The sequence below is a fragment of the Canis lupus genome, chromosome 20 (assembly GCF_003254725.2).
Source record: "Canis lupus dingo isolate Sandy chromosome 20, ASM325472v2, whole genome shotgun sequence".
NCBI classification, from domain to species: domain Eukaryota; kingdom Metazoa; phylum Chordata; class Mammalia; order Carnivora; family Canidae; genus Canis; species Canis lupus.
Genome location: NC_064262.1, coordinates 45686062 through 45707673, shown reverse-complemented (window position 1 = coordinate 45707673; position 21612 = coordinate 45686062). Strand labels below are relative to the sequence as shown.

At 60.6% G+C, this 21612-nt stretch overlaps 2 protein-coding genes across 3 annotated transcripts; one reads left to right on the top strand and one right to left on the bottom strand.

Annotated features, from left to right (window-relative positions):
- Positions 1-1528: 1528 nt before the first annotated feature.
- On the bottom strand, positions 1529-11263 carry ANO8 (anoctamin 8). Its single transcript, XM_025457963.3, has 18 exons — positions 10954-11263; positions 10106-10216; positions 9858-9990; positions 9540-9678; positions 9363-9459; positions 8639-8755; positions 8425-8552; positions 8166-8327; positions 7773-7925; positions 7531-7657; positions 7355-7410; positions 7173-7247; positions 5550-6353; positions 5140-5331; positions 4895-5026; positions 4704-4814; positions 3062-3728; positions 1529-2206 (listed from the first exon to the last, which is right to left on the bottom strand). Exons 1-18 carry the CDS (start codon positions 11057-11059, stop codon positions 1836-1838), a joined length of 3681 nt encoding a protein of 1226 aa, XP_025313748.3. The 5' UTR covers positions 11060-11263; the 3' UTR covers positions 1529-1835.
- A 1756-nt stretch (positions 11264-13019) lies between these two features.
- On the top strand, positions 13020-16935 carry GTPBP3 (GTP binding protein 3, mitochondrial). Of its 2 annotated transcripts, XM_049098405.1 has the most exons (9): positions 13020-13072; positions 13476-13723; positions 13863-13949; positions 14038-14240; positions 14404-14476; positions 14565-14708; positions 14901-15066; positions 15539-15817; positions 16036-16935. In XM_049098405.1, the coding sequence occupies exons 1-9, from the start codon at positions 13020-13022 to the stop codon at positions 16259-16261; spliced, it is 1479 nt and encodes a 492-aa protein (XP_048954362.1). In that variant the 3' UTR covers positions 16262-16935. The 2 variants fall into 2 exon arrangements, with proteins under 2 accessions (XP_048954362.1, XP_025313749.3); XM_025457964.3 differs by lacking the exon at positions 13020-13072 and having other exon boundaries at positions 13112-13723.
- Positions 16936-21612: the final 4677 nt, after the last annotated feature.

Sequence of the window (21612 nt, the reverse complement as noted above, 5' to 3'; positions counted from 1 at the left end):
GGCCTGAGCTTGGAGACCTAGGGGGCGTTCAGGCTCTAGGCAGAAGGTTTGAGGCTTCGAACACTGGGCCTGGGGCTAGGGGGAGCTCTGTTTCTCCCTCTGCACCAGTCTCAAGTGGGGGCCATGTCTGGGAACTGAGTGCTGTGGCTTTTTGGGGAGATGAATGGTTGGGCTATGGAGCTGGAAGGAATACCAGGCCTTAGGGGGAACCCACCCCAGATTATCACTGTGGAGGGCCCTGACTGAGCCAGACTGCTCCGGAATGGGCCACCCATTGCCTCCCAGGTGGAAGGTTCTAGGGTTCACCACCTAGGTGTGCCCTGGGGCCAAGGAGCTTTTCCTCCTAGCTCTGGGTGGCTTTTATACCTGTGTTGAGTCCTTTCAGTCACAGATGCAAGCTGACCTGGGTGGTGCTCTGGTGAGCTGAGTCCCCAGAGGTGCTCAGATGCCTTGGAATCTCCAGCCCCAGGGCTTGGTCTGATGCTAGGCAGGCATGTGGTGTTGCTAATTATTAGCTTCAAAGGCCACAGGACAGTGGGAACAGGTGTCACTGCTGCCCTTGCCTCTTGCCCTGGTTCCCCGAGAGACTGGGTTCGTCTCCTGTCAGCATAATCCGTGGCTCAGGCAGGGGTCCCAGAGCCAGGGACCACTGAGGTCTCCTGAGTGTGGGCTCCTCAGCCAGCCTTTGCCCACTTTTCCTGCCTTTGGGACCGCCCCTTATTCCTCTGCTCCTTCAGACACCAAACTCTGCCTTCCCACACCTCTGTGCCTTTGCACAGGCTGCTCTCCTGCTTCTGGTGAACCCTGGTTTCTCTTTCATAACCCTCCAAAGTGCCCCTTCCTCACACTGGCTCCCCCAGGACCCCCCAGCCACTCGGCAGGGCCCACTAGACTCGGAGCCTTTGGCTGTGGACACGCTTGAGGGTGGGAGGGGCTGCACACCCCCCCTGACCACACGAGGTAGAAGTAGAGTCCCAGCAACTGGGTCTGACAGCAACCCCTGCGGTAGGGTGTCGCGGCCGCTCCCCAATGCCATCCCTGCAAGTGCCATCCCCTCAACATCCAGACGCGGGTGCCAGGTGCCTTCTGATTTTCATATACCCCAAGTTCTTTCCACCGCATGTGGCTCCTCATGGCAGCCGGGGAAGCAGTTATGCCAGAAAATGGGGCCAACAGGACTGTATCACCCCTGTCCCCCTACAGGGCCAAGGCCAACTCAGGACCCAGGCCTAGCACCCAAACTGCTGAGTCTGTTCAACACTGAGATTTCTTCCTTTGTCTGGGAGGCTGAAGCCAGGGCCTGAGGCTCTGCAGCTCCTCCCAGGGCCCCCAAATCTGGGCCGACTTGGAGTTGGTGCAGTCTGGAGTTTTCCATCTGTGGCCTCAAGACCCAGTTCTTAGGAGGAGGCCCCCAAGGGTCATGGGATGGGAGGGGCACCCACCCTAGGCCTGCTAGGTCCCTGGAAAGCCAGCACCAACTACAGGTCACTGGGCCCCCTGATCCCCCTTCCACTGCTCTGTCCTCGGGCACTGTTGAAATATACTTTTTATTGCATTTCTGCCGTTTTACAAAAATATGACAAAATAAATTAAAAACAAATAAATAATCGCCTATTCTGTGTTTTCTGTTGGTTTTTTTGGGGGGGATTCCTTTCGTTTCCCCCATCCCGGTTGGAAGGAAAACGGCAGATAGGGGAGGCCCGGCCCCCGGCCCCGCCCCAGGAGGGGGCAGCCAACACTGGGGGGCCGTCGGGCCGAAGCGCAGCGCGTTTTCTGGGTGGCGGCCGCCGCCCCGTCCCCGGACTGGTATTGCATATGAGAACAGGAAGGCGGAGCTAGTGCCAGCCGCTGGGCCAGCACACGGCCTGGGGGCTGGGGCTGGGGCTGGGCGAGGGCGCCGGGGGCTCCGGGGACTCGGAGGTGGGCGGCGGGGGGAGGCTGTAGAAGCTGGCGTCCCCCGGCAGGGGCTGCGGGGCGGGCGGGGGCCCGGCGAGGGCGCAGGGCGGGCACTCGGCGGCGGCGGGGGCGGGGGCCTGGCGGGGGGCGGCGCCCTCGCCCCCGCAGCCCCAGGGCCCGTCCCACTGCCAGCAGCCTGCGGGCGGCGTCGGGGGCCGGGGCAGCGGCGTTGGCGGCGGCGGCGGCGGCGCGGGGCTCCGGCTGCGGCGGTTGCGGAGGGCAGGGGCGCCCACGGGGGCCAGCGCTGTCCCTGCGGAGGCGAGAGGGGCCGTTCCGGGGGGGTGCCGCCCCCGCCGCCGGACCCCGCTCGGACCCTGCCCGCGCCCCCTCCCGGGCTTCCAGGCACATCGAGGGCCTTATTGCTTCTGATCAGTGACAAGGGGTGGGCGTCTTCTGGTGCGTCCCCTGCCTCTGGGCACTGGGCCCCTCCCCGTCATGGGGAGAAGGACGGTCTGAGGAAGTCCCTCTGATATCTGACCTGTGTCCCTGGTGCTGCAGCAGCCACCTCGGGCTCCCAGGGGAGTTAGTTGCTGGAGCCTGGGGCTGGGTGGGGCTGGGGTTGGGACTGGCAAGGTAGGGGTGGGGGTGGGGAGGAGCATGAGACTGGCACCTCTGCTGAGCACAGATGTGGGTGTGGCCTGTGGCCAAGCACCCCGAGCTCCGCGAGCTCCGGGAGTGGGCAGCTCCAGCCCCGACCTCCAAGGAAGGCCTCCTCAAACAGCTGGGCTGCAGGTAGGGACTTGCATAGAGGCCTGGGGGGTCCAGTCCCCCCAGAGTGAGCTGGGTGTGGGGTTTTATAGGAACAGGAGAGGCTGGGCCAGGTGGTGAATGAAGAAGCCTCCTTCATCTCTCCTGGCCCCAGAGCAGGGTGGGCAGGGTGCCCTGGGAGAGGCACTGGGACAGGGGGCTTTGGCTCTCAGGGGTCCTGGAGACACTGGGCAGGCTTGGACTGAGAGGCTCCACATACCACATACCCAGGTTCCCAACCGGTACCAGAGACCGGGCCTCCTCTGTCCCCTGCAGCCCCTCTCCCCAGGCCTGGCCACCCCACCCCTTCCCACAGAGCCGGGCCCAGAGTCCCCACCCCCGAGTTAAAGCTTGTGACCTGAGCCTTCCTCTTCAGGCCGGGGGGCGTCCGGCTCCTCAACCGCAGCCTCGTCCACCGGCCCACTCCGCTGGGCTCGGCCTCCTCCACCGCCGGGGGTCCCGTCCAGCCGGGCCTGCCCGCCTGCCCCATTGGACCCGGTGTCAGCCCGGGCCCCGCCGAAAGGGAAGAGCTTGCTGGCGTGGAAGGCCTTGGGTGGTGAGTGGCTGCGCTCTGGGTCCCGCCGGGTCTCAGGCGACTTGAGGAACTTGAAGCTGAGGAAGGCTGGCAGGCGGGTGTCGCTACCCGTGGGTGACTGGGCAGGGGGTGGCCGGGCGGCAGGGCCGGCCCCCGCACTGGCCAGTGAGGACGTAGCCCCCGACGACAGGAACTTGCCCTGCAGCGGGATGATCTGCTTCAGCTTCATGACGTTGTTGGGTGCCAGCAAGGACCCCGGGCGCTTGGGCCGCTCCTGCCCATGGCTACCTGCCCCACCGCCCTTGGCCTTGGTGGAGGCCTTCTCGGGGGCAGCGGGGTCCAGCCCTGAGCCTTCGGCCCGAGCCTCCTCCCGGCCACTGGCATCGCGCTCTCGCCGGGCATGGTGCTCCGCGTGGCGCTGGCGCTCCTCCTCCTCCCGCCGCCGCCGCTGCTGCTGCTGGTAGCGGTGCTGGGCCTGGCGTTCGTGTCTCTGTGGGCAGAACAGAGCCATCACAGGGACCGGGCAGAAAATGCGTGTGAGCTGAGCAGGTGCCAGCTGGGGCCCCCACACCCCTGCTGGTGCTCTCTGTAGCAGGGAGGAGAGATCCAAACACCTTTTGGGCACCAGCTGCATTCCTGACCCACACTGGGGCTCTCTGTGGAAGTGGTGAGGGATCTAACCACTTACTGGGTCCCATGTGCATCCCTGGAACTGCCCTGGGGCTCTCCAAGGAAGCAGGGAGAGATCTAACCACTTATTAGGCACCGACTGCATTCCTGGATCTGTGCCAGTGCTTTCTGAGAATTTAGAAAGCGAACATTACTGGCCACCAACTCTGTCCCCCACCATGTGCCAGACACTGTCTTAACACCTGGGTGAGCAGTAAACACGTATCGGGCCTCAACAGTTCTCTGCGTTCTGGAGACCCAGCGATAGAATCACGACTGACACAGACCAGAGTCCATGCTGGCCAGTCCAGGAGCCACATGTGGCTTTGTCGGTGTTGATTTAAATCATTAAAATAAAATAAGAATTGCATTTCGCAGTTGTACAAAGCCCATGTCAAGCGCCCGCCAGCCACCTGTAGTGAGGGGCCACGCGAGCAGCGCAGAGACACATTCCGTCATCGTGGAGAGCGCCGCCTGGCGCTGCTGAGCTCCTTGGCCCACTCCGCAGCTTTCCGAGGAATGTGGCAGAAGCTGGGCTTCTAGGAAGCATCAGCTGTGTCCCTGGCCCCAAACAGGACACCGCCGGTGAGCTGGCGATGACTAAAGGCCCACAAGTGCCAGCCTGGTGCTGGATGCCACCAGGGATTCCGGGAGGGACCGGCCTGTTCGGAGTGCTAATTATTACACTGGGCTCTGCACCTCCTCCCTGCTGCTGGGAAGCGGGCTGCCAGCCAGGCAGGCCGGAGGAGCCCCACCGAGGGAAGGCCTGAACCGAGCCCAGCCCCCGCCAGCGTACCTTGAAGGCCTCCCGGCGCTGGTACTCCAGCTTGGCCATCTCCTCGGCCACCCAGCCTGGGATGTCGGGGATGGCCACGTGGATGAGGTACTTGAGGAGCAGCGCGAAGTGCTGAGGTGACAGAGGAGGAGGCTGCAGGCTCGGGGACGCCCTGCCGCGCCCCAGCTCCTCCACCCAGCCACCGGCCCCACCTCGAGCACCACCACGGACACGATGGCCGCCTCGGGGCTGAGCCAGGGGAAGAGGCGCTGCAGCTGCCCACACTGGCCGATCAGGTAGCAGTTGACCACGATCGCCAGGACGCCCATGGCCTCCATCACCTTCTGCAGGGGAACACGGGGGTGGGGCGCTCAGGTGGGGTCCGGCCCCCCTTCCTGGGCCTCCCGCCCCTCCCCGGCACACCCTGACTCCCTTTGGGCCTCGGCCGTCCCCACACCTGCCACTGGCCGATGCTCTCGACCCGCTGCCCGAAGGGCCGCTGCAGCCCCGTGCACAGCTTGAGGGCGTCGCTCCGGATCTCGATGAGGTTGTTGACCAGGGCGCACAGAGCAGCCAGGGGGAAGGCAGACGAGAAGAGCACAACATAGCCGAACTGCACGAACATCTCCTGATAGTCCTGGAACGTGTCCTGCAGGCGGGTGCCTGGGTGTGGCCTTGGGCCCTCCCTTGGACCAGGATGCCTCCTTCCTTAGACTACCTTCTTCTCTCAAGCCCACCTCCCTCTGATTATGCTGAATGGACCCAGAGCTGCCCCCTCCAGCAAGCTTCCAGCCCCCTAGCCCCACCCTCAGACTGCCTGCCCTGCCCTCAGAGGGCCGGGCCTTGATCCTCAGATGCCGTCCTCACCTCGTACTTCTTCATACAGCTCTCAAGCTCGGCCTGGGTGAGCTGCGGAGAGTGGTCCTCCTCGGGCGGATCAATCCAAGATGACCGATTCTGCCGCCGCTGCCTCCGGCCCGAGTCTCCCGAGCCCGGCTCTGGGTCTGGGCCCCCATCTGGCCCCTGGTCACGGCCCTCGCCCCCAGCCCGGCGGAACAGGATGGCCGGAGGCTCCCGCTCAGGACTGCCGGGAGCCCCTTCGGCCTCATCGTCGTCTTCGGCCAGTGTGAACACTCCCGGCTCCAGCCCCTTCTCCACCATCGTGGGGCTCCCCTCCTCCAGGAGGGCCTCCGGGCCAGGCCGCCGCCGCCCAGCCCCTCGTTCAGCAAAGCTGACTTTCTTCAGCCTGAGCCCACAGTCCAGGAGGCCACTCTCCTCACCCTCCTCCTCGTCATCTTCCTCCTCCTCCTCCTCCTCCTCCTCCTCTTCCTCTTCCTCCTTGCCCCCTCGAGGGCCATCCCCCACCTCCCCACCTTCCCCTGCAGGCCGCCGCTCCACTGTGGCCTCCTCCTCCTCCTCAGGTGCCCCGCAGCCCCCACTGAGACACCTGCGGCCCCCGCTGCCACCACCACCACCACCCTCTTCAGCCTGGGGTTCCAGGCGGCGGGGCACGGGGCGCTGGAGGCTCAGCAGGCCAAGCAGGGCACGGGCCAGCTCCCAGGCTGCCTGCAGGCCGAGCTCGCCTCGGCCCAGCCGGCGGTACAGGTGAGGCTGCAGGACCTCGCGCACATTCTGCAGGAACTGGCGGGTGATCAGCAGAGTGGCCAGCATCTGGGGGCAGGAAGGGGGAGGAGAGAGGCCACGTGGGGCGCGGGCGGGGCCCGGGGCACCGGGGCGGGCTGCTGGGACTGGGCACCCGCCCTCCGGGAGCAAGTTTCCAGACACATGCCCTGAAGCCAGTAGCTAACTCCAGCCCTTTAGATGTCCCTGGACGGACGTGGAGGCCCCAGCACTCAGCCCCGGCAGCCTCTACCACCATTCATCTGCCACAAACCATAGCCCAGTGGGCCACAGCGTTCCTAGCCAACCTCCTGCAGTTGCAGTGCATGTTGCAGGGAGGCCTGCTGTGGGGTCCCCCTGCTTGCAGCCCTGCCCAGGAGCTCAGCTGGTACCCAGGGCCTCGAGAGGCCCCTGCCATCTGCACCCCATCAGCAGGGCCCCGGCGCCTTGGAACATGCACCCGAGGCTCAGGCAGCGTGAGGCCCCAAGCACAGCCACACTGCCCGCCCTGGCGAGGCCTGCAGGCCTGCCGTCTGCCCATACTTTGGCCCGGGCCATGAGCAGGAGGCCCCGGAGGGAGAGGAGGAGCAGGTGGAACCGCAGGGCCGCGAGCGGGACCAGCACCGCCCGAAGCTGCCGCTCGAGGCTCTGGGACAGGGACAGGACGAGCAGGAGCTGTGGAGGGACCGACGGACAGGTGGACGGACAGATGGGGGACGACAGGCAGAGAGAGGACACACGGACGGACGGACAGAGAGAGAAGGATGGAGGGTGCGGGGGAGGGGCTGGAGAGCCCGTGGACCCCTTGGGCCAAGTCCGACCCCCCACTGGCCGCCACTGGGGGGCACTGCCTTGGGCTGGGGATCTCACCTCTTTCAAGCGCTCCATGTCCTTGAGGTAGAAGCCAATGTAGAAGAGGCTCAGGTAGGAGTTAACAAACTGGAACTGTGGGAAGTAAGTAAGGTGGGCAATCGCTCTGCTGCCCTGTCCCCAGGAGCCCCTCGCACGCCCCCTGCAGCCTCCCTGCTGCCTGCCTGCTGGCCACCGCTCACCAGGACGACTTTGATGATGAGGTGCTTCTCGTAGGCGCTCTCCAGCCGGTAATTTTCTGGGGGCCGAAGGGGTGAGTGAGGAGGTGGCCCAAGCCCCCTGAAAGCAGCAGGGGGCCCTGCAGGGCAGTAGGGGCCTCCCTCCCCAGGGCAGCGGGACCTCCCCTGGCAGGGCGTACCCATGTCGTTGAGCCAGATGGCGAGCTTCTTATAGCCCTCAGCACTTGCGCTGACCAGCAGAGCCAGCACAACCTTGGGCAGGAAACGGGCAAGACGGGGCAGCCCCTTCACGCTCAGCACCAGCTCCTGCAGGGGCAGGGGGTTCACAGGTCACCCTGGCATCCGGGCTTAGCTCGGAGTGGACCTGGGCAGGTGGCTGCCAGGTCAAGGACCAAGGCCAGGGCTGGGGGCTGGAGGTCACCTGCAGCTGGAAGCAGCCCAGCATGAGCAGAAACACGCAGGCCAGGCAGGTGAGGCATAACGGGAGACTCACAAGCAGCTGGAAAAGGAGCCGCTTCCAGGGTGGGTAGTAGAACTCCTCAGCCCGAGTCACAGGGCTGATGCGCCGGATGCCCTGGCAGAGGGTGGGGGTGGGGCTCAGCAGGAGGCCAGAGGGGCTGCCCCTGCCCCTCCCCCACCTTCCCAGTCCTCTGAATTCAATTTCCTCCCACCACGCCTTTGCTTCTGTGGTGCCCACACCTAGTACACCTTTTCCAGTCCCTCAAATGCAATTTCACACAATCTCTGCCCTGCAGTGCCCCCCACCTCCACCTCTCACTCTTGGAGTCCGTGGACTCAGATACCCCCGACTGACCCTGAACTGGGGTCGTGGCTCCTCCACAGCTTCTCCAGGTGAGTCCAGCGTCCCCCATTTGTAGGCCAGCTCTGCCCCCCTCCGTTTCCACTCCTCCAAGAACAGGGTCGACCAGACCACGTTGAAGAGGGCAAAAACCACACACGAAACATCCCGGCTTGTCTGGGGACGGCAGAAGGCTGAGCTGTTGGCCAAGCTGGCCCAGGGAGGAGGGAGGTGTCTCAGGTACCCCAGCCCCTGCCCAGCCCATTCCCAGCACCTGATCAGCCTCCGTAAATGTGTACAGGACGGAGCCAAAAACAGCTGGGTATACCATCGCTGATGTGTAGAAACCCAGCCAGGCAAAGTACATGGCAATCTTCACTCCAAAGTAGTCACAGATCTCATCTGCCAGGGGCACAGTCAGGGGGTCCTGGTCAGCCCTGCCCGCTTCCTGAAACTCCCGCACCCCCCCACACCACCTGGGGCCACACCTAAAGGCTGGTTTTCACACACAGCTTGCACCCATGACTTCATGAGGCGGTTCAGGATGCGCTGCTCATGGACCGGGAACACCTGCTGGATGATCCCACGGGCTGCCAGCTCAGGGACTGTGGAGCGATAAGAGCAGGACCTTGGCCGAAACCCAAGTCACAGTTTTTCCCTGCCTCTAAATCTTCAGAAGCTCTTCCCAGGGGAGGAGTTCTGAGTGGGCAGGATGTCTGGTTCTCCTTCAGAATTGGGAGGTGCAGAGGCAGGCAGGAGGGGGTGCAGGAATCCACCTGGAGGGTGAGGTCCTAGGGTGGAACCTTGTATTTAAATAAAGCCATCGGCCTCAGTTCACTGCTGCGAACGTCTGAGGAATGGTGCTAAATTGGCATCAGAAGGTGAACTTGCAGCAGCTGCTTTCTGGGAGAGGAAACTGAGGCCCAGGGCCACACCTCACAAGGCATGGAGTGCTGTCCATGGTCCTGCCCCTGCCTTATCCCAGACCCAGAGAAAGGTTTCTCTTGGACACGCCTCCCGGGAGCTAAGCCACACCCCTACACTAAGGCCACACCCCCTCACCGCATTGATTGATGTCTCCGGGCCCCACCCAATTCTTCACTAGCCTTTGGGCGGTTGTCTCTAGGCCCCGCCCCCTCGCTCCCGATAGGCTGCACCCTAAGCCCCACCCAGCTCCCCACGCGTGATTGGAGGCTGGTCCCGCCCACTTACTGATTGGCTGGTCCTCCAGGAAGCGCACGTTGTGCAGCGCCTCGCCCTGCTTTGCGCGTAGGTTCTGTAGCCAGAAGCGGATGATGCTCTGGCGTTCCTGCGGGGGACAGGGCTTGAGCACAGGGCGCAGCAGCCCAAGGACTAGGGATGCGCACTGGGAGCCAGAGCTGGCCGCACCTGGGAGGTGAAGAAGCGCAGCTCACTCTCCACGTTCTCGTAGATGAAGTCCTCCTCGCAGGAGAAGCCGCGGGTGCCCCCGCCAAACTCGGCCTTCACTGCTTTGCGCAGACCCAGCTCGTCGGCTCCTCGAAGTAGGCTGCCGGGAAGACACGGAGCTGGGGTCACGGGGAGACCCCTGGCTCACGTCCTGGAGCTAGGGTTGGTGTACCTGGCGGCCACCTGGGACAAATGCAGGGCGCTAGACCTTGCAGTTGGTTCTTGAAGGGCGGGGAGCTGGGTAGCAGGGTCAGCGAGAGGCCAGGGACAGAGACTCGCCTCTCATATGTGGCGGTGACGAAGAAGGCATAGGCACGCGTGTGGCGGTGGTGGCGGACTTGCACGATGAGCTCGGGGATGCCCACGCGGATGTGGTTCAGCAGCCATAGCAGCGTGTGGTCATCAGTCGTGTCTGCCAAGGGGCACAGGGACTGATGGCTCTTGCCACAAGGGGTCCGAGGCCTCTTACAGACTCCTACTCAGGGGAGCCCAGCTCAGGGGAGCACATCTGGGCAGCGGGCAGGTACCTGGAAAGGTCATCAGCACGTCGCAGTTCTCCGTAGGCACCGTCTTCATCCACGCCTTGTGTGACACCAGATAGCGACCAGCCTGCAGGAGCCGCTTCCCAAAAAGCTTATCTAGGGGGCAGGCGGGGCAGGACCCAGGTCAGGCCACTCCCAGACCAGGACCCCAGCCTCCAGTTCAGTCATTCCCGCCCTAGCCCCTGCTCACACACTCGGTCTGGCGTTCAAGGACCTGCAAGCTTTGGCCTTGGCTTGTTTCCTTCCCCCCTCGTCCTTGCAACCAGCCAGGAACGCCCTTCCCCCAGGTCCTCCCTTACAAATCTTACTCATTCTTGAGGCCCAGCTCCGCCTCCAAAACCACAATCGATGGGGCGCTCACTAGCAGCCCTGAGCACTTCACCATATCATGTCAGCGCGTCCTCATAGCTGGGCGCGGTTCTTACCCCCATTTCACAGGTGAGGAAACTGAGGACCTGGGCGTTTAAGTCACGCACCCAAGGTCACACAGGCGAGCTGGGATTCGAACCCAGGACCGTAGGATTCTGTATCCTCTGCGGAGAGGCTCTCTCAAGCGCATCCCTGCCGGGCTGCGATCTGATAGCCCAGGGGGTGACTGAGCTCAGCCCCAGGCCAGGGTTCTCGGAGGGGCGTGTCCGCGTCTCTGCGCGGGGACCCCTGCCCCCTGCGCCGTCCCAGCCGCGCCGGCCTCGCCGCAGCCGCAGTGCCGGGAGAAGCCGGCCCCTCGACAGGACTCTAGGCCCGGGACGGCTGACCCCAATCCCACTCCCCGTCCGGCCGCCGCGCACCACAGGCACCTGCAGCGCTGTCAGATCCGGCCGCCGCACACATACCCAGAACTCCAGACGCCGGGGCTGCAGGCTCGCCCTCAGGCGGGGGCCTCTTGCCACGCTCGCCCTCCAGGGACGTGCCCCCGGCGCTGGAGGTGGCTTCGGCCATGGCGAGGGCAGGTCAGGTCAGGGGCTGCGGGCGGCCCGAGCGCCGGGGGGCCGCGGGCTCATCGGGCCGGTGCAGCCGGCGGAGCGCGCTGGAGGTGGAGACAAAGGCCGCGCCCGCCCGCGCCGGCCGCCGTCCCCGCGTGCCCGAGCGCTGCTTGTCGTCTCCGCCCGCGCGGAACCTCGATTCTCCTTCGCGTCCCCGCGCACGTCGCTCTTGGGTTCTCGACTCCGCCCGTGCTGTTTTCTGGATTTCATTCTCGCCCGCCCACTTCGTTTTCTGGTGCCCGTCTCCGCCCGCACCAAAGATGCATTCTCCTCCGTGTCCCCGCCCGCGGTCTAATTCTGGGTCTCGTCGCCGCCCGCCCCAGGCCCCAGATTCACCCCCTCGGAGCCTTAGTTTCCCCATCTGCACGGGTGCGGTTTGGAATCTTGAGTTGGGCCTGATTTTGACAACGTTAGGACTTGGGAAGGGGTGGGCCCGGGCCGAGGAGATTCCAGGCAGCAGTAACTTCACCGCAGCTAGAATACGAATTAATAGTCACAGCAAGTCCTGCCCTCAGGGCCTTAGCATGTGCCGGTCAGCTCCTTAGGGCACTCGTCGCACCTTCTCCGTCCACCTCTCAGGACGAAACGTCCTCAGAGAGGACCCGAGAGAGCTGCCAATTTTAGCAAATAAAAGTACAGTCCTCCCAGTTAAACGTGAATGAATTTCAACAAACGAATACACGTTTAGTGGGATGTAGTTATGCCAAAACCTTATTCATTGTTTATCTGAAATTCACATTGAACTGGACGTCCTGTATAGGTTCATCTGCACCCAGACCCCTGACTGTCCTGCGCAGGCACTTCGGGTAGGCCGGGGGCCCAGCGAGGGCAGGGGCCCCTCCAGGTTCGTAGCGCACACAGCAGGCACCTGATGTGTACTTGTGACAGAGGGAACAACTCGGGGAAGGCGAGTGTCCGCGTTCGTCACTCTTTGACAAATGAAAAAGTCGAGCGGGTCGAGGCAGGGATCCGAACTCCAGCGGGTCGGACCGACAGATTCTTCCCCAAATGCAAGTGCGTCGCCCGCCCGCTCCGTCCGAGAACCAGAGAACCGTCCGTGCGACCGCGGCCGGCGGAGACCCAGCCCAGCGCCTAGAATTCCACCCTCAGCGCTTTATCCCGCTCGCCAGCGCTGTCCTGGGTTAACCTGAGAGGAATCCTTGAGACTCCCCTTTCTGGCCTTCGGGGAGCCCGGCCCGGAGGACCGGACACTCGGCTCCGCGGGGCAGGCCCGGGCCAGGAAAGCCCAACGGGGCAGAGAGCGTGGTGCGGGGGGGTTCCAGAAAGGCGTCCTGTCGGGGGAGGGGGGGCCCTAGAGCTGGGGCCCGAGGACCAGTTGGTCCGATGAAGGGACTCCGAGGAGGGAACGGCGGGAGGCACGGATGGGGTAGGGGAGAAACGGAGTTCTGGGCACACAGGTAGGCATCTTCCCAGGAATTTGGACAAGGTTTGGCCGGGGCCGGGGCGTGGGCTCCCCGGAACTCGTCCCTCTCCGCCCCTGAGTTGTTCTTGCTCCGCCTAAAGCTGCGGAGTGGCCGGATGTTAAATACGGGGCTCGCACCCTCGCCTCCGTGTGATTCCCACGGCCCTGGGCCAAGCCCGGTCCTTCCTCCCACCCTCCATTTCCGGTGTCTGGGATACCCGCGCTTCCTTGGGTCCTAAAAATTCGGTCTAATGTTGCCGGGGGAACGCCATTTCGCGGCACCCCCGCGTGTGGCCTCCGCCCTCCTCTTTCCCTGTCGCCAGCCAATAGGAACGGAGATCTTCCGTGGGTGGGCCGTACGCCTCCTGAGGGGCCCAATGACGATCGAGCGTCTCCGCGCTCCACCAGTCACGCCGCGGAGTGGGCGGGTCCTCCTGCCAGGACTAGAAGCCACCCAGGCAGAGCGGGTAGGCGGGTCGCTGGTTGTGAATCCATGTGGCGGGGGTTGTGGAGCCTAGTAGCCCGGGGCGCACGTGGGCCTCGCAGGTGGGGCGATACAGGAAACGGGCGTGACAGCGTGGGGGTGCCTGCTTGGGCTCCGAACCCTTTCCCTGGGGTCTGTGGGCCCAGTTCCCTGCGGCAGGATCACCTTTCGCATTTTTCCAAGCCCCAATCCGTTCATCCCCCTGCCGCAGAGCCGACATCTGGGTCACCTGTTGACCTCAGAGTACCCGTTCGGGTCACATTCTAAGACCAGCCTCCGCCCCCTCACAATGTATCCATCTCCCTGTCGCAGGCCCACATCTGGGTCACCCTCTGGCCTCAGGCGCCCCACTCTGCCCATCCCCCAGCCGCAGAGCCTCCCCCGGGGCATCTCCCCACTCCCTGTCCACCTGCTCTCTGCCAAAGAGCCTCCCAGAGGCACTGATCCCCTCCTCTGCAGTCCCAGGTCGTGCACGCGCCAGGGCAGCGGCGCCCCGGTCCCCGGGGCCGGGACCACCATCTTCGCGCTGAGCTCCGGGCAAGGCCGCTGCGGCATCGCGGTGATCCGGACCAGCGGCCCCGCCAGCGGCCACGCCCTCCGGAGCCTCACGGCGTCCCGGGACTTGCCCCCGGCTCGCAGCGCCTGCCTGCGCCTGCTCAGCCATCCCCATTCCAGGGAGCCGTTGGACCGCGCGCTGGTGCTCTGGTTCCCAGGTGAGGGGCTCCAGATCCCGAACCTGCTGTAGCTCTCCTGACCCAGTTTCCACACACACACACACACACACACACACACACACACACCTGCCCGGCGTTTGCCTAGCCGCACTCTTCGACTCCCATCTCGCCACACCAGGTCCCCAAAGTTTCACGGGTGAGGACTGCGCAGAATTCCACGTGCATGGAGGCTCGGCGGTGGTGAGTGGCGTCCTGCAGGCCCTGGGTGAGTCTGCAGCCTTGGGCTCGAAGTCTGGCTCTGCCAGGGGACCCCGTGGGGGCCAGGGAGCTCAGGACCCAGTACCTTCCCGCAGGCAGTGTGCCAGGGCTGCGGCCCGCCGAGGCCGGTGAGTTCACCAGGCGGGCATTCGCTCACGGAAAGCTGAGCCTGACCGAGGTGGAGGGGCTGGCGGATCTAATTCATGCAGAAACCGAGGCGCAGCGGCGGCAGGCACTGAGGCAGCTGGATGGGGAACTGGGCCACCTCTGCCATGGCTGGGCCAAGACTCTCACCAAGGCAAGCCCCCTCTGCACCCATTCTCCTCTTAGAGACCCCACCTGCCATTCTGTGTGTGAGAACTTCCTGTGCCTGAGCCTCCAGTCTGGTCCCTTAGGTCAGGCTGGACCTGGGTTCTTGAACGACCACACCTCCACCTCCCTACCTACCCCCCCTCCCCCAGGCTCTGGCTCATGTGGAGGCCTATATCGATTTTGGTGAGGATGACAACCTGGAGGAGGGTGTCCTCGAGCGAGGTGAGTCCTCCTAAGGGTTGGGGACACCTGGCATCTTAGCCCTATGAAGCTCCCACATCCTTTCCCCTCTGCTTTCTTCCATCCACAGCCAACAGCCAAGTGCGGGAGCTGGAGCTGGCGCTGAGCGCACATCTTCGAGATGCCAGGCGCGGGCAGAGGCTTCGTTCAGGAGCGCACATAGTGGTCACAGGCCCCCCCAACGCCGGCAAGAGCAGCCTGGTGAACCTACTCAGTGCGTGGGAGGCGGGCGGAGGCGGGGCCTAGTGTCGGGGGCGGGGCAGGGAACTGGGGTGCTGCTCAGGTATGAGGGAGGGGCCTCGAGGATGGCCGCGCAGTCTAGCCGGGAGGTGGAGCCTGGGGGAGGGGCGCCGTCGCCTCTGCCCCGCCCCCTTGGTGATAACCCTTACTCCCCACTCCATCCTAGGCCGGAAGCCTGTGTCCATAGTGTCGCCGGAGCCGGGGACCACCCGCGACGTGCTGGAGACCCCCGTGGACCTGGCTGGGTTCCCCGCGCTGCTGAGCGACACGGCGGGGTTGCGGGAGGGCGCGGGGCCGGTGGAGCAGGAGGGCGTGCGGCGCGCCCGCCAGAGGTAGGCCTGCAGGGTGGTGGGATGGGGAGACAGAGCCCTTCCGTTCCCGTTTCTCCTTGCTGCATTTATTTTGGGTCCTTCTCAAATCACGAAAGGCTGCTAAGCTCCCTCGAGCGGGGACTCTGATATGGGGAGAACAACAGTTAAAATTAAGCCTCTGGGACGCTTGAGTGGCTCAGCGGTTGAGCCTCTGCCTTTGGCTCAGGTCGTGATCCAGGAGTCCGGGGAGTCCCGCATCGGGCCAGGGGTCTACTTCTCCCTCTGCCGGTGTCTCTGCCTCTCTCTGGGTGTCTCTCGTGAATAAATAAAATGAAATTCAGCCTCTGCTCCTGCCCCTCCCCTCTTGCCCCGCCCCACATACTACACCCCGCCCCGCCTTCACCTACCCGGCCCTTCCGCCCTCCTTAATCTTCATGCCCTTAATTACTCAACTCTGGGGTCAATGCCCGGTTGGTTCTCCCTGTTCCCCCAGGCTGGAGCAGGCTGATCTCATTCTGGCCGTGCTAGATGCTACGGACCTGGCCTCTCCGTCCAGCCGCAGCTTCCTGGACACCGTTGTCGTCCCCGCGGGAGCTGGGAGCCCCAGTGAGAACAGCCAGCGCCTCCTGCTGGTGCTGAACAAATCGGACTTACTGCCTCGAGGGGGCCCAGACCTCAGTCCCCACCTGCCTCCGCATCTGCTGCTGTCCTGCTTGACCGGAGAGGGATTGGACGGCCTCCTGGAGGCGCTGAGGAAGGAGCTGGCTGAAGTGTGAGCCACCCTCCACCCCGCGCCCCTCCGCCCATCCCTCCGCCTGTCCCTGCCCCGCAGCCTGCCTCAGCCTGCCTTCAAGTCAGGGCTGAGCCACTGGCCTTGGATGCCTATCTGCCCCCAGGCTCGTTTTCTGTACCTACAGAGCGCAAGTGAGCATCCCCCTTCCAGTGGTAGTTGTGAAAGGTGAGAAAGACTGCATGGTTTGTCCCTTGCAGGTGTGGGGACCCGTCTACAGGCCCACCACTTCTGACGCGGGCAAGGCACCAGCATCATCTCCAGGGCTGCCTGGATGCTCTCAGCCACTACAAGCAGACAAAAGACCTAGCCCTGGCTGCTGAGGCGCTGAGACTCGCCCGTGGCCACCTGGCCCGCATCACCGGTGGAGGGGACACTGAGGAGATCCTGGACATCATCTTCCGGGACTTCTGTGTGGGCAAGTGAGAGGACCACTGAAGCTCTCAGCCAGAAGCCCTGAGGCATGTGGGCACAGCTTAGGCCAAGTGAGAATTTCATCCCATGGGGAAAGACCTTGTCCCCAGAATAATGAGCAAACCAGCTGCCTCAGAAATGGTGAGCTCCCTGTTGCTGGCAGTAAGTAAGCTACAGCCAGCCACATTCCCTTGTGGGGAAATGCTAGGGGTTCAAGCCTTGGATGGAACTGAACGGAGGTCCCTTTGGGTGTCCGATGCTGGAGGGAGTAGGAGTGGATGGTTGGATGGGGGTGGGGTCTTTGGGAGGGCCTCAGGGGTCTTTGTTTTGTAGTTCTTAATTTATTTTGCAAATACCAAAGGAACAGACAAAATTCAGGTGATTCAGAAATGCCTAAACATGGCAATCTCCCTCCCATCCCTTGGGGATCACGGCTTAACTTGTGTACTTCCAGGATTTTCTCTGCTCTTTTACATACTTGTGGACACACCTATAAAATATGTTTTGTCAGGCACCTGGATGGCTCAGTGATTGAGCATCTGCCTTGGGCTCAGGTCGTGATCCCCGGGTCCTGGGATCGAGTTCTGTATCAGGCTCCCTGCAGGGAGCCTGCTTGTCCCTCTGCCTGTATCTCTGCCTCTCTCTGGATGTCTCTCATGAATAAATAAATAAAATCTTAAAATATATATATGTTTTGTCTTATATTTTGTACATAAGTTGTGTATTTGCTCTGCAAGTTGTCATTCTTTTTAGTATTAATCTTGAAGCTTTGCCTTTTAATATTTAAAAGAGCCTTGAGGGGTGGGAAGGGAGAAAAAAAAAAGAAGAAAAAAAAAATAAAAGAGCCTTGCAAGATCCTGGGTCCCAATGCCGTCCAAGCTTATGCATTCATTCCCTCCGTAACTATCAAGCACCTGCTGTGTGCTAGAATTACACGCATGATTTTATTGGGTTTTCATAACAGCACAACACAAAGAGTATTTTCTTTTAGTTTTACAGATGGGGAAACTAATGCTCAGAGACTTAGTTACTTGCTGGACATCCCCACCTTTGGGATTTGCACATAGGTTTGTTTGGACTTCCGATTTGAGTTTGCTGCAGGCCTTCTGTGCAACAGGTTGAGTGCAGGATGCTGGGCACAGAGGGACACAGATTGTCACAGATGCTGCCCCTGCCCATGTTAGAAACCTGTTTCCTTATGGTGAGATCTGATGGCTGCCATGTGAGCTTCTGATGAGGAGACCTCCCTGCTCAGGTACATGAGGGCAAGCTGCCTTGCAGAGGTGCCATTGGTACTGTCAGCCGAATGGTGAGAAGGAAACCAGATGGAGGACATTGATGACAGTATCCCAGGCAGAGGGCACAGCATGTGCAAAGGTCCTGAGGTGGGAGCCTCATAGTGTGTTCAAGGAACAGTGAGGTGGCCAGTATGGCTGAAGTAGTGAGTGAGGGGGAGAGAGGAGGGAGATGAGTGGAGGAAGAGAGGGAGCATCTGATTGATAGGTCTTTGATTTTTTTTAATCCTTTCTTTTTTTTTTAATTTTTATTTATGATAGTCACAGAGAGAGAGAGAGAGAGAGAGAGAGAGAGGCAGAAACACAGGCAGAGGGAGAAACAGGCTCCATGCACCGGGAGCCCAACGTGGGATTCGATCCCGGGTCTCCAGGATCATGCCTTGGGCCAAAGGCAGGCGCTAAACCGCTGCACCACCCAGGGATCCCTTCATCCTTTCTTTTATTAAGTTTTTAAAATTTTAATTCCAGTATAGTTAACATACTGTGTTATATTAGTTTCAGGTATACAATGTAGTGATTCAACACTTCTTTTTTTTTTCTTTAAAGATTTTATTTATTTATTGATGAGAGACGCACAGAGAGAGAGACAGGGACAGGCAGAGGGGGGAGCCCAATGTGGGACTCGACCCCAGGACCCTGGGATCACGACCTCAGCCAAAGGCAGATGCTCAACCACTGAGCCACCCGGGTGCCCCGACTCAACACTTCTATACCGTATGCAGTGCTCATCATGACAAGTGCACCTCTTAATTCCCATCCCCTATTTTACCCATCACCTGCCCACCCACCTCCCCTCTGGTAACCAGCAATGTGTTCTCTGGAGTTCTCTGTTTCTTGCTCTCTCTCTCTCTCTTTTCCCTTTGCCTGTTTGTTTTGTTTCTTAAATTCCACATTTGAGTGAAATCGTGTGGTATTTGTCTTTCTCTGACAAATTCGCTTAGCATTATACTCTATAGCTCCAACCGTGTTGTTTTTGCAAATGGCAAGATTTCATTCTTTTTTGTGGCTGAATAACATTCCATTGTATATATGTAACATCTTATTTATCCATTCATCTGTTAATGGACACTTGGGCTGCTTCCATGATTTGGCTATTGTAGATAATACTGCTGCGAATGTGGGGGTGCATATGTCCCTTTGAATTAGTGCTGAGGTCTTGGATTCTGAGACTCACAGGGGCCTGCTATGTTGGTGGCGCACCAGCAGAGGGCGCCTTGCTCCAACAAAAGGAGGTCCAGGCAGGGGTTGGGGGGGCGCCCACCCATCAAAGCTCTGGCCTTCTAAGGACCCTGGGAGACAGGTTTCCACACCACGTGGCAGCAGGTAAATGTTTAACTTTCCTTGCCACGGGTAGAAACAGTCTTAAATAGATTCAGGATCCCTTCCAGAATCAGAAAGAGTCCTATCTCAGGTGATGGAAGATAGAAGCTCTCAGGTTTTAGGGAACACCTGAGCAAAGGCTGGGAGGTATCCAGGGCCGATGAAGAATATGAAGAGAGTTTTCAGGAAGCATCTGGAATCCTCCCCCCCCCCCCCCCCCCCCCCGTGTCTTCACGGACTTCATGGCAATCTGTCACTATTGGTTTGTTTTCTTGTTCAGCACCTAGGGCTGCCGAGTGTGGGGGGCTCAAGGAGGGAAAGGATCACTCGTGGGCTGAGTCCATGAATATTGTTATTATGTCTATTTTTCGGGACTACAAACGATACCCAGACAAGAGAAACAATGCCATAGGAGGGTGTCCAGATGTCCTCCACGCTGGGAGGGACCAGAGGGCTCCCAGGAGGGGTAAGTGGGGTCTGGGTTGGGAGAGAGAAGTTCTTGGGGCAGGATGCCTGGGCCCCACCCCCCTCTCCCAGGCCCTGGCACACAGCTGGACTGAGGTCCTTGGCTACAGTCCCTTTTTTCCAAGAAGGGTGAGGTGGTTTGTGGGAAGCAGCCATAGGGGTTATTTATAGAGGTCACAGGAAATCCCTAAAGAGTCACAACCTCATCGGCTGGCTGGACCACAGGGTCAGGGAGGGGGTCTGTGGATTGCTCCCTGACAGGTATTCATTCCCTGCTGCCCTGCTCCTAGGGGAGCCACCAACTTGGGGGAGTCAGAGTTACATGGTAGGTCTGTAGGAAGGGAGGGATGGAGCTGGGGATTCCCCCAGGGGGAGGAAGGGCTATACTTGGGGCAATCAGGAGGGCTGCCTGGAGGTGGGACCTCTGAGGGAGGGCCTTGGAGGAAGAAGAACAAGGCATTTTAGTCTGAGAGCACAAATTAAGAGATAATCTTTAGAATTAAAGGTCCAGGGCAGGGGCGCCTAGGTGGCTAAGTCGGTTAAGCATCTGCCTTTGGCTCAGGTCATGATCCTAGAGTCCTGGGATGAGCCCCATGTCATCAGATCATCTGGCTCCCTGATCAGAAGGGAGTCTATTTCTCCTTCTCTGTCTGCCCTTCCCTCTGCTCCTTCTCTCTCTCTCTCTCTCTCTCTCTCTCTCTCTCTCTCTCAAATAAATAAAATCTTTTTTAAAAATTTTTATTTATTTATTCATGAGAGACACAGAGAGAAGGCAGAGACAGGCAGAGGGAGAAACAGGCTCCTTGCAGAGAGCCCGATGTGGGACTCGATCCTGGAACTCCAGAATCATGCCCTGAGCCGAAGGGAGATGCTCGGGGCAGCCCAGGTGGCTCAGTGATTTAGCACCACCTTCAGCCCAAGGCATGATCCTGGAGACCTGGGATCGAGTCCCATGTCGGGCTCCCTGCATGGAGCCTGCTTCTCCCTCTGCCTGTGTCTCTGCCTCTCTCTCTCTCTGTCTTTCATGAATAAATAAGTAAAATCGTTAAAAAAAAAAAAAAAAAAAAAAAAAAAGATCCAGGGCTGCTGGAGTCAAGAACTTCCCTGGAAGTGGGAGTGGGGGTTCGGGACAGGGACACAAGAGAGCTGAGGAACCGGACTTTGTTCCCAGGATAATGGAGAGCCACAGAGGATAGAGGGACATGGTCAGATCCCATGATGGAAAGGTGTCCCTGGACCCCTGGACCAGCAGGGCTGGGCGTGGGGACCAGCTGGAGGGACGATATCCTGGGATGCTCTGGATGGGAGAGAACGAAAAATCAGGCCCGTGCCCATGTGTCCAGAAAGTTTAGAACGATTATTTCTCAGATGAGAAAATGGAGGCTGAGACCAACTGAGTCAAGATTTAAATCCAGGGATGTCTGGCTCCAGAACCCAAAACTCAGACATCCTGTGGTGGCTGTGACTGGCTGGTGTCATCATCGTCTCCAGTCTCCAGCTGCCCAGGCAGTAGGCTTAGGGTCAGGGACGTCCTCACTTCCTTGGGGCCTCCAGACTGGCCCGTCTGGGCGGCCTGGCCTGGCTGACCCCCCTGCCCCGGCTTGGCGGGGCCCCAGCCGAGTGTTTCCTGCAGCAGGCGTCTCTCACCCGAGTTTCCGTATCCAGGAAATATCGCTCCTTTGTCCCTCCTGACTAGCCTGCCTTAAGCGTGGCTTTGCCAGCCCTGGCTCCTTGTGACTCATCCCCCTCCCTGTCTAGGGTCCCAGGGGGTATGGACTGGGAGGGAATCAAGGCTGGGGCAGTGGGGATGGTGGGGGCTGGGGGGAGGTCAGGAGGGTGGAGGCAGCAAATGACAAGCTGAGATTCTAGAGCACAATTTTTAGGCCGCTTTCCTACTGATGACCATTTGCTTTGTTTCCTGAAGTTTTTCTTTTTAGGGATAAAATCCTAGAAATGGGGTTGCTGAGTCAAAGGGTTGGTGCACCTTTACTTTAATTAAATGTCACCAAACTAATTTCCAGAAGGGCCGTGATGAGATTTACATTTCTTGGGGTCCTGTAAGAAAATGCCTTTTCTCTACATCTTAACCAGCAGTAGGTACTATGGCTTTTTAAACCTTTTTTTTTTTTTTTTTTTTCCCTCCTGTCTGGTGGGTACCATGGGATTTCCCTGTATTCCTCTAATGTACTTTTTCCTGTTTTCCCCACAAATTTAATGGTCAATCTGTTAAAGCACTCCCCAACTGGGCCCTGGTGCCCTTTCTGACATCCCATCTTGCCACAA